Source organism: Sardina pilchardus, chromosome 23 (assembly GCF_963854185.1).
Source record: "Sardina pilchardus chromosome 23, fSarPil1.1, whole genome shotgun sequence".
NCBI lineage: Eukaryota > Metazoa > Chordata > Actinopteri > Clupeiformes > Clupeidae > Sardina > Sardina pilchardus.
The window spans coordinates 27,090,366-27,107,012 of NC_085016.1; the positions used below are offsets into that span (position 1 = coordinate 27,090,366).

Genomic DNA, 16,647 nt, shown 5'->3' on the forward strand with positions numbered 1-16,647 from the left:
ATTTGTGTCATAAAACAATTATGTCATAAAATCTACAGGACAGGGGCACATGGGACATGCAAACACCATATATTTGGAGTGTTCCATATGAGGGAATTTCAATGGTATGCTCCACAGCCATTTTCGATCTTTTTAAATTTTGAATATCAAAAGAATGTTGAATATTAAACTAACTTTACCGCGCCCCTATGTTCTATATACTTGAAAACGAGTTGATTAAAGGTTTCTAATGGTGTTTCTATAATATGATAAAAGCAGAGATTGAGATGTGTGTTTGGAACAGTTTTTCAAATCCCCCGGGGGGTATTTAGACTCCAGGGTGTTAAGCACTCATTCACAACTGTCCCATCGCTAAATGCTCTCTTGTGTTGCGTGATCACACAAGTATACCTGTCGTAGTGTGCTTTTAATTTGATAGGCCTAATTATTATCTCCGCCAAGGAGGTTGTTTTCATCGGGGCTCAGTGTGAAAGGAACAGGTTAACCCCGCGATTAGGGGTGTGTGATTGATGACTTATTTGGCAAGGCTATCATTAGGCTTACTATGCATGGCTGTAGGCAGCTATGAGGCCACTGAGATCTGGACCTCATCGGTTTTGAGAGCTGGAAATACATGTGTTTGCTAAATATATTGTTGTGCATGTTGCGTTCGCGACTCGGGGAAGTGAAAGCAGTTCTGTATAGACATTGCAAGTTTTCATGGTGATCATCAGCGCAGCTGTAGCTGATTGTGAAAGCCGATTGGAAATACATACGTTTAGAGCAAACGTTTCAACTATGTTTGCCTTGGTAGACAAAAACAATAGCCTAAAAAATAACTGTAGTGCGTAATGGACACGGCTCTATATCCTAAATAATTTTCGAGGTTCGCCATTTGGTAATATGACCTTTCCTTACTGACAATATTTTTTTGGGCACGAATGAATGGGTTTGTCCTTAGTTTAAATGGAGGCCGGGGAGAGCGCGCGACAGCTATTGTTATGTATGGAGCTGGCTTAACAAACTTTGTTAAGCCAGCTCTATATATATAGTATATATAGTAGCCTAATAATTAGGCTATGTGCCACGTCCGATTTCGCAAGTGGCACGTGTACAGCCGTCTGTGAGATCCATTTCATGAAGAGCAATTGTCTTGTGCGATCATTCCCCCTCCCCCACACTCGTCTAACCAGTTCACTACATTATAGCCTACCTATATGCGGCACTGAGGACGACTGCCTCCCCCTCTTCTCTCTCGACAGACACTTAAGCCCGAAACTATGTCAATGTAAAAATATGTGTGAGTGTGCGCTGAACCACGAATTCACATATTAACTTTTCTTTTCAGCAGACATCGCAAACATAAAAAAAATCGCAAAACAGAAAATCTTTCATTTTTTTAATAAAACGATGCCTTTTCTCTTGATGGGTTCCACCTTCGAGTGGGGTTTGAACCCCGATCGCTGGCGTACGATTCACATGCTTCAACCAGTTTCGCCACAGCTCGACTGTAAACACCGCTATGCTTTATTCGTGTCATGGACTTGAAACGCCGATCAAAAGTTCTGACATGTTAAATTGACGTTAGTTATTAATTCACCACATGATAAAATGATGTCATATAGCTTGACGCCCAGCAGCCTATGGTAGTCTATGCCTATCTCTGAATCAACATGAACATGCATACTATACATACGTTGCTAGAAACTTATTTTGCGGAGCTAGGCCTGCTAGTCGATGGTTACAATGAATCACCCTCACTGCCCTATCGCATATCTGACCATCCATTGTTACAATGTTACAAAATGCGCGATCTTCTCCATGCATGTAGCCTACGGTTATAAGTAAAGTGACAAGCATAGGCATGTATTAAAGAGATTTCTGTTAAATACATTTTATTTTCAGTCGTCAAAAGTGGTGGGGACAAAATATGTGATAACAAGTGCTGGGTACATGTAGGCTACCCAGCGTCGCCGGTTAAAATGAACATGCCTCCGTTTTAAAATAGCCTATAGCCTACACATTTCTAAGTATTCCTAGCATATATGTAGCCAACATGTCTATGGAGTTTCGTTTGTGCCAAAAAGTTCAAACAATACTTTTTCAAATTCAAACAAAAATCAATTAATCAAAATACCAAATACAAAATCTAAACAAAAAAAATAAAGTCGAAAAAAAAAATCTAAACTCTCAAACAAATTATTTGTGTAGTTGCAAAAAAAAACTGTTTGAATAACTTGTCTTTTGGTTTACAATAACAACAGTCATTTGCAGCGACATCATTCGTTTGTTTGCTCCTGGCTTTTTCAGTTTCGATTCTGGCTCTCGCGTTTGCGCTGCCTGTTTCTTTGCTTGCGATTCTGGCACAAACTTCACATGTGGGTGGGTGTCTGTGGGGTGCATTCCTATTGGCTGATGCGTTTTGACTGACAGCTTTACTATGGATTCAAGCGCAAGAGCTACCCACCTCCCCCCCAGGTAGTGGTGCAACGCTCTTTTTGGCCACTATGTACAGGTATATGGGATGTGGCGCTATTGAGCACAGTATGTCAACCGCCATATGAAGAAGAAGAAGATATTGACCACAGTAAGTAGTTCCGTGGAGCTAGCTACACCAAAGCCATCGATGGGCTACACGCGTTATGGACTCAAAACAATGGGTTTTCCTCACTACTCATTAACCCAAGGTAAGAAGTGTAATCTAATTTGTTATGGGTCTAATTTTCACGTTTATGTGGGATGTTATGGCGTAGTTGTTACAATACTGACGCTGGTTTTAAGGTATCAGATGGCTATCTTAGCATCGTAGGTTTGTCCACATCCAAACGAGGCTTTTGATGAAATGTCGCACTACAGTAGCCTAAATTATGAATTGATACCATGTATTTATTTGTTCAGAAGTATATTGTTAATGTCCTCGCGTTATATAAGCGTATGTGTCCGATTATGTCATGAAATATCGCTATGTTGTCAACGGTAGTCTAGCATAGTATGAGCGCGATGGTGCGATCTATCTGTGGTCAGTTCATCAATGGCCCTGGCGATCTCTGGAGGTCCACTCTTTGTGAACGTTTGGAGACCACAGACATAGTATAACCTTAGTTAGAGTATTGGTTCATTTGCCTGAGAAAGACCCAAGGGTCGAAACGTTACTTTTTGTAAACATGGGAGCTCAAGCAGTGTTGCCAACGTTACCTTCTTCTGTTACATCTCCACAGGAAATGTTATTAAGCACTGTGACCAGCTCTGTCTTTTGATTAGTACATGTCTCATGTCTTTTGCTTGTGCTTGTGTGTTTGTGCAGAACAACTCATCGTGATGGAGCACCTGTACTCCCTGATACAGCAGGATCTGAGGGGATTCCTCAGACAGGACGCAGATGTGGATTGACAACATCCTGCAGTTTAACTTTATTAGAATAAGTGTTGTTTTGAATAAATAACAATAAAATTGTACTACTTACTACTTACTACATACTACTTACTGTATGTTAACCTGACTCACCACTTGAATTTCGTTCCACCTAGCTCCTCACATTCATCTGGAACTACTCCATTGGAAATGTATTTCAGAAGGCAGGGCCTTGTCAAAACACCTTTCATATGATTGGATAAACTAATTTATTGACATGCTACTACAACAGGGGTGGGCAAACTAAGGCCCAGGGGCCACATGCGGCCCTCTGCTCTGTTTCATGTGGCCCGCCATGAAGTCAAACACATAAAATTAAATGTGGCCTGTTGTTACATAAACCTGATATACATCCATCACACAGCATGGTTTCATAACTGATGTGCTATGTTTGTCAATGAAAACAAGAGAACAGGCCGCACTATGCATAAGCAATCACCATTTATTCACACAGACGCGTTTCGGCGCTCTGCCTTCCCAGTATGTTTGTCAATACCATCATCAAGCTGTACTTTTGGGAACTCTGACTGAATAAATACATTTTTTTGGAAGGTAACATCACTTTTTCATTGCTTAATTAATCATAGCATATAAGCTTACCATTCTTAACATCCAACTACTTGGTAACTTTCTAATGTAGCTTGGCATTTTCTGCCTCTCGGATGCGCGCGCAGCCAGTATAGTTGGTAAACGAGAAACCTATGTATATCAACAATATCAACAGTCACAACAGTGTCCACGTCCACTGGGTGTGCAAGGGACCAGGCAGAGTCAGCTAGTCATGTGCGGAGCATAGCTGTGTTTTTTGGTTTGTAAAGGACACAGCAGGAGAAGGGTGAGCTGGGTTTGTGGCGGCTGGAAGTCTGCAGGTGTGCAACGGACCGGGCAGAGCCAGCCGGGTGTGTGAGGGAGAGAGCAGCGTCTGTTGGGAGTGTGAAAGCCACAGATTTCAGAGCCACCCTGAGGGGCTGGGCAAAGCCTGCTCTGTGTGTTAGAGACACAACAGGATCTGTTGGGTGTGTGAGGGATGGGGTACAGCGCATTGTGTATGTGAGGGACACAGCTAGATCCATCGGGTGTGTGAGGGATGGGGTACAGCGCATTGTGTATGTGAGGGACACAGCTAGGTCCATCGGGTGTGCGAGGGGTGGGGCAGGGCAGAGCCTGCAGGTACTGTGGAGCAGAGTCTCTCAGGTATGTGAGGCACACAATAGGATCCACCAGGTGTGTGAAAGACGCAGCGGACTCTGTCTGGTGTGTGGTGCTGTGCTGCAGATGGAGAAGAGGCCGTCAGCTGTGCTGTGTTGTGCTGCAGATGAAACAGGGACCGATGGTTGTGATGGCAATGAAGCAGAGGTTGACCAAAGACTGTGTGGTGTGTATGGGACAGAGAAGAGGTCGGTTGAACAGGTCAAACTGCAGGATGTTGTCAATCCACATCTGCGTCCTGTCTGAGGAATCCCCTCAGATCCTGCTGTATCAGGGAGTACAGGTGCTCCATCACGATGAGTTGTTCTGCACAAGCACACAAGCACAAGCAAAAGACATGAGACATGTACTAATCAAAAGACAGAGCTGGTCACAGTGCTTAATAACATTTCCTGGGGAGATGTAACAGAAGAAGGTAACGTTGGCAACACTGCTTGAGCTCCCATGTTTACAAAAAGTAACGTTTCGACCCTTGGGTCTTTCTCAGGCAAATGAACCAATACTCTAACTAAGGTTACACTATGTCTGTGGTCTCCAAACGTTCACAAAGAGTGGACCTCCAGAGATCGCCAGGGCCATTGATGAACTGACCACAGATAGATCGCACCATCGCGCTCATACTATGCTAGACTACCGTTGACAACATAGCGATATTTCATGACATAATCGGACACATACGCTTATATAACGCGAGGACATTAACAATATACTTCTGAACAAATAAATACATGGTATGAATTCATAATTTAGGCTACTGTAGTGCGACATTTCATCAAAAGCCTCGTTTGTATGTGGACAAACCTACGATGCTAAGATAGCCATCTGATACCTTAAAACCAGCGTCAGTATTGTAACAACTACGCCATAACATCCCACATAAACGTGAAAATTAGACCCATAACAAATTAGATTACACTTCTTACCTTGGGTTAATGAGTAGTGAGGAAAACCCATTGTTTTGAGTCCATAACGCGTGTAGCCCATCGATGGCTTTGGTGTAGCTAGAACTACTTACTGTGGTCAATATCTTCTTCTTCTTCATATGGCGGTTGACATACTGTGCTCAATAGCGCCACATCGCATATACCTGTACATAGTGGCCAAAAAGAGCGTTGCAACACTACCTGGGGGGGAGGTGGGTAGCTCTTGCGCTTGAATCCATAGTAAAGCTGTCAGTCAAAACGCATCAGCCAATAGGAATGCACCCCACAGACACCCACCCACATGTGAAGTTTGTGCCAGAATCGCAAGCAAAGAAACAGGCAGCGCAAACGCGAGAGCCAGAATCGAAACTGAAAAAGCCAGGAGCAAACAAACGAATGATGTCGCTGCAAATGACTGTTGTTATTGTAAACCAAAAGACAAGTTATTCAAACAGTTTTTTTTTGCAACTACACAAATAATTTGTTTGCGAGTTTAGATTTTTTTTTTCGACTTTATTTTTTTTGTTTAGATTTTGTATTTGGTATTTTGATTAATTGATTTTTGTTTGAATTTGAAAAAGTATTGTTTGAACTTTTTGGCACAAACAAAACTCCATACATGTCCATCTTGTCCATCTCTTTCGTCTTCGCCTTGACATTCACAATAATAGCCACACGGAAATGCGGTCTTGTAACCGTAATGAATTCATGAATTAATCTAAGGTTGCCTTTCGAGTATTTCAGGTTGAATTGAAGGCTATTTCCTTCTGATAGGCCTATAGGCGATTTTCTAAAACCATTTTCATTCATTTCAACAATGGTCTATTGAAACGTCGTTTGATTAATTTTGCCAGTCATCACTTTCATTTTAATGATTAAATGAGACGGATATGCGGAGCATTTCTCTCCCTCTCCATTGACCAAAACGTTGCTCTGGCATCTCTGCTGGACTGACTGAGTAGGCCTATAGGCTACGTCGAGTGAGAGAGCTGTGAGGTAGGCTGTAAAACATTCGAAAACTTTGCAACTGCAATCTAACATGCCGAGCGTCATGTCTCTTTTCTCCGCTTGTCACCAGCGCGGCGTCCTCCGGTTTTTCCTTGAGCCGAACCTTCATATTATTAGGGCGGTCTATGTTGCCCCCCTGTGGTTGCAGTTTTAATGACAAAGTCCCGATGTGCGGGAAAGAAAGGAGCATTCTCAACCCGTACCATCTGTATAGGGTGACCAGATTTCTCTGAACTAAAACCGGGACACTTTTGTACGTGATGAAATGTAACATCAACATGCGCAGGTGAAACTTTTTTTTCATAGCTGTCCTTAAGCCCAAACGGTAGTGGGGGTTCGGGGGTGTCACCCCCGTGAAAATTTCTTAAATATTGCTGTGTAAATGCACAAATTCTGTGCACTTTCAGTCAGAGATTATAGGGCCTGCACTGTCTGACTCCTAAACATTCCTCACGTATCTAGCCTATGGAAAAAAAAAATTTGAAAACGAAACTCAGCTATATTATTCTCCCAAATTTAGTTTACATGATGTGTGATAACTCTAAACAGCTACTCTTGTCAGATGGCCATTATACATCATTGAAAAGCTGAGATTCCAGGCTTTCAGTAAAGGTATGGTTTGCCACCTTTTTAGTGAAATAGGTCCCATAGACCGGAAGTAGAAGGGCGTGACTTCGGTTCTCTATAGACCTCTGAAGTTCGCCTACCAAAAGGGGGCAAGGCTGCCATCTTTGCCCATATATGGAGATGCGGGTGTTAATTGAAGCTAACTTCCTATGGCAAGTTGCTCTGGGGTTGCAAAGATCAAAGTGTGCCGTCTTAACATACCAAAGACCATAGTATCAACTTGAAGGCAGGCAGACGACAAAACTGTGTAAAGCTCAACGTCTGTATTTCTGATTTCTTCATTCCCTTGAGAGGTACGATAATACAAAATCCCCATGTTATTTTCCCATAGAGAATGAGAACCGACGTCAGTGGAGCAATGCATTCTGGGACAAAAAGGGTGTCTTCCTCCATTATGTGAGGCCGCGGCGCGAATTATAAACAAAAAACCTATGGCTAGCCAAAACAATAACACTAGATGTGAACATTTGGGCTACTATGCTAAAAACTAGTAGTAGAAGTAGTAATGGACCGTACAGAGACAAGCTCCTGGCGGACACAAGGAAACGTTATATGGAAAATATATCTTTGATCGGTAACATGGATTCCTATGACATACCGTCTGGAGATTGGACGCGAGATCCTGAAAGCAATAAAAAAGACACAGCATTGGTAGCAGCGTACAAGTGACCTCACTTGTATCCCAGAAGCCACCGCACAAACCTCGCCGACGTCCGCCATGTCACATTCCCATTCTCTATAGAAAAAAAATCTCAGGATACCGGATCTCCTTATTTTAACAAAGATGGTAGCTTTTTTCTAGGCGAACTCAAAGATGATTAAGGGCGGAGCAAGATACTTCACCAGAAGCCAGTGTCAAAATCCCCCTTTATGCAGAGCAGAGGCAGCGACTGTTCCATTGAAGTCTTTGGGCATCGATCAGAATTTCATGTATATTCTAAGATCTTGCTTCTATAGAGTTAGGAATGTGAATTTTGGGCACGGTTTCATGACCCTCAAGGTACATTTTTATCATTTTTGAGATTCCAGTCTGGAGAAAATCGACTCTATATCAGGTGTGCCTCTCTTGTTTATTCTGCTGATGTTGGCCGGTTGCTACGTACACTCTACTTTGACAACACGTTAGCCGGCCAGCTGAACCAAATCCTGCTTTGTGCTAACAACGATCAGATGGCACTGGGGTAACTTAAAAAGAGAAGTGACATATTTCCATTTTTCCGTTGATGTTTTTAAATTCCTTGAAAGTGTACTTGCGTTGTGTGTGTTGTTTATCATAACAGACATAATAAATGTAGAAGGCTTGAAAGAGCAGCAAGATTATTTGGGAACATCATCAAGCAACTGATCATCGGGTGTTTGATTTTATACACTTGTGGAAAGGGACCAGATGAAACTGATGAATACGTCAATGACACACAATGACACGTCTCTTTATGCAGAGGAAGTGATCCCCATTTTGCGCCCATAGACATGAACTACGACGAAGTATCTTACTCCGCCTTAACAATCTTTGGTGAACTTCAGAGGTCTATGGCTCTGGACGAGACCAGAGCCCATTTAGGGAGAGCCGGTTCACTCCCTATTAATTCCATTGTAACGGCATTTTACCTGCAGTTCCGCTAGGGGCGATGGCAAGCAAGTGTAAAAACAATGGGGGCTAAATTGATCTGTTTCACCTGATTGTCATTGAAAAATCGAAAATTGGATTTTGGTTTCTGCAAGCTCATATGGATTATATCAAAAGTTGAATGAACAAGTACTTATGGCCCTTTGCTTTCTTACAGGCTTGGTCGTTGTTGCTTTTAACACACTAGCATCTTGCTGATGAATGACGTCATTGACACGTTTGAAAGGCTTTTTAGAACAATTAAGTGACTTAAAAAATCCATTTCAGCCGTGTGTATTTTCTTTGACCTCCCTTTCGAATGCAATATTCCGATTTCTACACAAAAAATTATATCCAGAGAAAAGTGGATAGGAGTACAACTCTATTCACCTCCATTCATTCTCCAGTTGCTCGCGATCGGCTTCTTGTTGCAGTACAACCCAGAAGTATTCTGAGAGTGTGCGTTCTCCCCCTATTAGACATTCTCTGACGAGACCAACAAGACAATAACAGGGAACAGGTGTGAGCAGAAACAGAGGGAAACTAATGAGACAGGAAGTGCAGACCAAATAAGGGAAAGGGCAGAGAGAAGGACAGATGACAGACAGGTGAACACAGGGCACATTGGAACAGCAAAAGAAAACAAACACAGGGCAATACACAAAATGGCCACCAGGGTTGTAAAAGTCAGCTCAGATAGGTTCCAGATCCTGACAGTTAGACGGTGTAGGGACTGAGGTAAAAACACAAAATGCCCTCAGGCTCTGGTGTACAAACACGCATCCAAATGCAAAACATACTGCTTCTGATCTTCTTTGGAAACCAAAGCACAAAATGCCCTCAGGCTTTGGTATATAAACCTGACATCCAATGCAAAGCATACCGCTTCTGATCTTCTGTTGTAAATGATCACAAAAAGAAACATTCATACAGAAGGATACACGTTTAGAATACCAGAGATAAACTCTCTATACATTCTATAGCCAATTCACATTTTACATATTTTGAGAAAACCAAAACACAAAATGCCCTCAGGCTCTGCCGTACAAGCAGAACTCAGCTCAAACTCTATAGCAAGCAATCTCATGGTATACTGAAATGTCAGCAGAACTGCTGGAGAATGCCTTGACAACTTCTTCAATATAAGTGAGCTCAATTGCAAAACTCTTCCACAGTGTTTCTATTCACAACAAGTTTCCAGTGAGTACAATCCTAATGGAAAACATGCTTAACATCTCTGTATGTCTGTACAGGGAACAGCTGTGGCTGCTGTGACAACAATTAGTCAGTTACTAACTGCTAATCCTCAACAATTTCCTGAAGAAAGCAATGACACAGTACGGTAAGATATTCACTATGTAAATCAGTGTAATCAAATGCAGAAATTAAAAATCTACAATAGACCTCAAGTAGGCTATACCATGTGTGTATGTGTGTGTAGCCTACAAAATAAAGTCGATATTACAGGTGTTGTAACACATGTTTTATTTATCCATTTGTATATTCACATATTAAAGTGTGTGTGTGTGTGTGTGTGTGTGTGTGTGTGTGTGTGTGTGTGTGTGTGCGTGTGCGCGCTTCAACTTCCCCAGACTAACACAAAACCTAGAAAGATTTTCTGCAAATCCAAATAATAATTTCTCCTTGGTGGTTCAGCCCAGACTGGTAGTTCAGGCTACTCAGGTGCAAAGTGCCCAGACAGCAGGCATCCAGTTCAGTGCACTCTCTGGTGAGTGATACTGTAGGCTATCTGTTACCAGCCAGTCAGATCGCTCATGATCTCTGGTGAGTGATTATGGTTATGATTATGGCTATAGTATTTGCCATTTAGTACAATATGAATACATTATATAAAAGTGTACAATAAGTGTAACTCCAGAGGAAAAAAACCTAAGGTCTATTACCAACTTCTGACTTTTGAGAGCACATTGACATTCATTGGTGGTGCTTTGATCAAGGCCGTTTATTTACATTATCATTGAATGGGCTTGTGTTGGTAATGAGGCAGGTTGCTAGTGACATACTGTAGACAGATGTTTTTTCCCCTTTGTTTTGCATTTATTGTACAATATGTACTTAATTACTTTACTTCACACTATATGACATTTAAATTACTTAATCTATGCAACTCCATAATGTTACTAATATACTGTATTTGTTTCATAAATCATGAATTCAAAACATGGCTATGGTTAATGGTTAGTTTGGCTTTGGGAATTGTCAAACAATAAAAAAAAAAATGGTGTAATCTCTTCAATGATATGAAACCTTTTTCTCTAACAATAGGCACATCAAATAACTTCACAACTAACCGAATACAACTCAAGACCGACATATCAGACATTTCAGATACAGAAATTCCTTCTGATGTCCAGATTTTCATCAGACTTCCAGGTCTGTGCTCATGATTTTCATGTTTACAATGTACTTTATCTGGTCAGTGTTGTCTGTGCTGCGATTCAAATTCATAAGTGCTTTACTGATGTGACGGAATGGCTCTTGTACAGAGACCGAGCGGTGTCATTGCAAGATATTTTTGTGCATCGAGAGAATGTGCACTCATTTTAGTAAATTATGCGCTCATTTTACTAAATTGTTGACCCATTTACTAGATTGTGTGCTCGTTTTACTAGCGCTCTCATTTGACTAAATTGTGTGCTCGTGTGTGTGTGTGTGTGTGTGTGTGTGTGTGTGTGTGTGTGAATTCACTGAAACGTCAAGGAAACCTGAAGAAAAATACCTACTTTTTTGCGTGTATACACACTGGGCTTGTGAACCAGATAGTTATATATGGCGGGCCAATGAATCTCTGGCCACTAGCTAAGGTTGTCTACCAATTCAGTTGTCAGCTCATGATCAGTAAACAATCACCATTAGCGAAGGCTGATTTTTATTAAGGTACAGTTTGTGGTGTTGCAATTGAGGTGACAATGACACAGCACAACTCTCATCTTTCTCATTGTCTTTGCCAGATCAGTTACAGAAGAATTCAAACATCAGTGCTGGTTTTGTGCTCTATGAGAATGACCTCCTCTTCAGGTCAAGAGCCTTTCAGCCAACACTTAACACCAGGAGGATGGTGATCTCTGGAACTCTGGGAGATGTCAAAGCCCAACATGTGACCTTGCGGTTCCTACCCATGGTATGGAAATGCTACTTCTTTGTGTTTTCTCCATAAAGAAGGATGAAGCCAAAAGGCCTATGAAATAAAATTATTATAAAGAATAATTTCAATGATCATGTGTGGCCTGGTAAAGGACAGGCTATCACTTCAATCTCTGACACAAAAACAATACCATACTGTGCAATATAAAATTGTGGCTAAAGAGATGTAGCTACAGTAGCATGTAGTAGCCTGAAGAGTTGTTATTTCAGTAGTTGGCTTCCACCATTGTGCCATGAGTTCTGTGGACAGTGGCCCTTGCAAAATGATTGACATATGAGAGTCACTTTGATTAAAAAGTGTCTGCTAAATTAATGAATGTAAATTCCCACTTCAGACATTGGAACACTAGAGGGCTGTCTCTCTTTATTCCTCACATGATGCTGTATTAGAGTCAGTGGAGTGGAGTGTAAAGTAAACTTAAATTTTACAGAATTCTACACAACCATCCTTCAAAACTTGAACTAGTAAACTCTCTGTCTTTTAACAGTCTTTTATAAACCAAATTGTTATGGTTATTCTATGAATAAATTGCTTCTCTGTAAGCATGAGTGTTTACATTTGTGTTTGTTTGTGTATGTTTGTTCATTAAGTTATTTTTGTATACCCCAGAATGTGTCCAAGAAATCCCTGCATGACTTTGCCTGTGTGTTCTGGGACTACAGCGTAAATGACTGGAGCACTACAGGATGCTCCAAAGCCAACCTCTCGACGGGCTCTCTCCAGTGTAGCTGTAACCACACCACTAACTTCGCTGTACTGATGGTTGGTCTTTTACGTCAATTCTTTTGGAACATTTACTTCATTCAAAACCTGTGGCAAAGTTAAAAAAAAGCAGAATTTGGTTTGTGTCCTGTAGTGGTGTATTTACAAATGTATGTGATGTATATATTTCAACCGAAAGGTTAGACATTATGTACACATATGTATGTTAAAACATTTGTTTGTATATTTTACAATTTTTTTTTTGTAGTTGCAAAAGAGCTCACAGGTGTCTGTATTTTTTCAGTCTTTCAGGATGGACCATAAATATGCTGAGTCACTGAGTGCGATCAGTATTGTGGGGTGCTCTTTGTCAATATTGGGGCTGATAATAACTGTGATATTCCAGATTATTACCAGGTAGGTATTTACAGAGTCCTACCACTGTACTAACAATTGAGTTTAAATAATTTTTCAGCCTCATGTATTACTCTGTTTCAGGAGAAAGGAGAGATGGTGTAAATGATTGTGTAAATGATTTAGAACAGCAGACATACTTCTTTTAAACACCAAGCCTTTTGAGTTCATTTAAAAATTGTTTGTCCATTAACAACAGTTTAGAACATGACATTGTGTAATATTAATTGATGTATCAGATGAATGCAGTAGAAATAAAGTCAGATGTCGGTTCTTCACAGGAAGTCCAGAAAAAGTGCTCCCACGGTTCTCCTGGTTAACATCTGTGTGTGCTTGACCATCTTCTACTTCCTCTTCCTGTTTGGAATTGATAACCCCAACCGGAATTTGAAGACAGACTCCAGTGTGTCAGAGAAAAACGTCATCCTGCCCTCTGACCTCCATCAGGATCCTGATAGAGGTCCCTGCACTGCCCTCACGGCCCTGATGCAGTACTTCCTGTTGGCTACATTCACCTGGAACACTCTCTACGCAGTGCACATATTCATTCTCATCAGAAAAACCCTCTCAGGCCCACCAAGTGGAATCCTCCTGATCTCTTTAGTAACGGGATGGGGTAAATAACAGCACAAGATTCATTGGGGATTGGGGGGTTGTGTGAGTGTGTGCAAAAGTTATACATTGTTGGGCAATACCCAAAGCAGTCAGAACTGCTAAAAATGAGGGAATTAGGAAAAATAATATTTTTGTTAAAGTATGTGTTCTGCTTTAAAACAAAAAAAACACCACTAAGCCTCTTGTGTGCTTACAATAACTCATTACTTGCTGATCCCACAGGATTCTTAGTATTTCCATGTCTGTTCATGCAGTATGAGATAATACACCACAGGTGTCATCGCCTTTGCACTTTACCTGCAGTAAACTACCTCATAATTCATATCTGACACATTATGCAAAAGTTTAACTTCTAACTTGGGCAATACCTTGTCGCGTCTGTCTCTGTTTGTCTGTGTGTAATAACTGTCTTTGTTGTGATTGTGTGTGTACCTGTCTATGCACTACCTCTTTTTTTAAATGTTGTTATAAACCAGGTCAGGGAGCGTGGACAACAACATGTTGCATGGTTGATTGACGATAAAGTTAACTTTGTTTTTGACACTTTGGCCTTCCCTCTTTCCTAGGACTTCCCGCTGTTGTGGTTGCAATCTCACTGGGAGTGGCCTACAGAGTGAATAATCCTTTGGGCTATAGACGGGAAGATTTGTGAGTAGCAACAGCCAGTGCTGTCATGATTGTTCTGTGTGAAAGGAGTAGTAGGCCTATAGGCCCATGCTCAGAGAACACATGTCCTGTCCTGCGGTTTGTAGTGCGTATAGGCTTCATTGTCAGTACTATAGTACTACTGTGCTACAGTGCTATAAATCAAATCATCAAAGTAATTGTTTTGCATTGAGGGCAATCATTTCAATATAATTGACGCGAAATAATAATAATAAATAAATAAAAATAATAAAATGTGTTGGTGAACAGACTTTGACAGTTGTAATGTACAGATTTTCTATTCATGTTTCAGTTGTTGGCTTGAGTCTTTGAACCAAGATGGGAAGTTTGACTTCGGAAAGCCAATGTTTTGGGGCTTTTTGCTTCCAGTAGCTATAATGCTACTTTTAAATACGGCAGTACTGATACACTTCGGATTTGCTACATGCAAGAAGGATCCTTTGTTAAACAGGTAACTTGTTTACATTTCTTCTCTCACTCAAAATTGAGATAAATAGACACTTCTAGTTGGTGTACTAAATTATTGATTGATGCATATTATTGTAAGTTAAGTTAAGTTATCCACAAGAGAACAGAAATAGAGCTATACATGAGATGGACTATGTTCTGGTGAAGGCATTGATAAAGTATGTTTTGACAGAGAAAATGCAAAAATGCTAGGTATGTTTATGAAACAATAACTATTTATAAGTTATCAAATTTTCACCGTCAGTTTTGGATGATGTCTGAAGACTTGATACAATTGCAGAACAGGTTAACAATTCACAAATGTACGCACGCACGCACGCACGCACGCACATGCATGCACACACACGCGCACACATAGGTCAAATGAATTCTGATACAATGACAGGACTTGTGTGCACCCATAAGCCCAGTAATTCCCATGAAGGTGAAGCATGTAGCATTATGTGTTCCACAGGAGTTACCATGTTCTCCTATGTGTTCCTTACAGCACTGCACACACCTCCATGAGGAAGAGGTTCCTGAGCAGCTTTTCTCTTGGTGTTCTGCTGGGCCTCACTTGGGTTCTGGGCTACCTGGTGCTCTCTACCACGGGCACCACAAGCTACATCTTCAGCATCTTATTCTGTGTGTGCAATACCACCCAGGTCAGTGAAGCAATGCATACTCAAACACACTATGACCAATTTACTCATAGCCCAAAGTAACATCTACAGACTGTGATAATGTTCTTCAAACATGTGAGTAACTGTAATCATCTGTCCTCTGCTCTCTGTCTATGCCTGCCTCTATACATTATTTGTATGCTGTATATATTATATGCATATATATACTGTATATATATATATGTGTGTGTGTGTGTGTGTGTGTGTGTGTGTGTGTGTGTGTGTGTGTGTGTGTGTATTCTTTTTTATATACGCTGTGTGTATGCAGGGATTACAGATCTTCATTTTATTCACGGTGAGGACGGCTCACTTCAGGAAAACATTCCTCTCTGCCACAAACTCTGTGTCTCCTCCTGAGATTGCACTCCACAGACGGAAGTACATTCTATGGAGATCCAGAAAACCAAAGAATGATTCACAGGAGTCGTCAAGGAGTGCAGATGCAAAGCAGTCTGTAGGAAAGTTCTCACAGAGCCAAACAAATCTAATCTAATCCTTGGACACCTCGATTACAAATCAATCTAATGTATTTCTATTTCGCACATACATAGAGAGACTGTTGTAAAACGTGGTCAAGTGGAATCGAGTGGCTCAACTTGCCAGTGCATACTACATGTAGGTGTCTATTTATAGGGATAAAGAAATAGATAGTTTGAGAGAGAATGGGGTAAAAGTGCAGTATTTTAGTGCAATATGGCAAGTCCATGTAATGTATTTTAAAGAGTTTTATGTGTGAAGGATGCAGATGCTCGAGGAAAGGAACTCCTCCTCAATGTTTCTGTTTTAGTTCCATGTGGGAACAGAGACATCTGCCTGACCTCAGTGTTTTAAGCAGTCCAGGAGAGTCTCAATTGCACAGTGACAGGAGAGAGGAGGAGGGAGTAGCGAGTTAGCTCTCTGCTTTGTTTGAACGTCAACAGAAGTGACGTTACCCAACATCTCTTAGAACACCTTTAATAACAGCTTCAAAGTCATTTTAATGGTAAACTGTCTTATAATATGGAGAATGGCTCCCCTAGCCACCTGTACCCAAACCAGCCCTGCAACTTTGCTTTCCCTCGACTGGGGGAATCATGAATTGTTTTACACTAATTATGCAATACTATTTGTATAAAATCTTGTACTATTAGCATTGTCAGTCGCCATGCTTTAGAAATGATCTTTGCCAGTTTGTAAATAAATCTACATACC

General features: G+C 41.0%; 1 protein-coding gene across 1 annotated transcript; it reads left to right on the forward strand.

The window, feature by feature from the left end:
- Positions 1-10,538: 10,538 nt before the first annotated feature.
- On the forward strand, positions 10,539-15,870 carry LOC134071024 (adhesion G-protein coupled receptor G7-like). Its single transcript, XM_062527589.1, has 9 exons — positions 10,539-10,548; positions 11,736-11,905; positions 12,539-12,691; positions 12,936-13,048; positions 13,327-13,661; positions 14,227-14,308; positions 14,619-14,777; positions 15,282-15,438; positions 15,829-15,870. Exons 1-9 carry the CDS (start codon positions 10,539-10,541, stop codon positions 15,868-15,870), a joined length of 1,221 nt encoding a protein of 406 aa, XP_062383573.1.
- Positions 15,871-16,647: the final 777 nt, after the last annotated feature.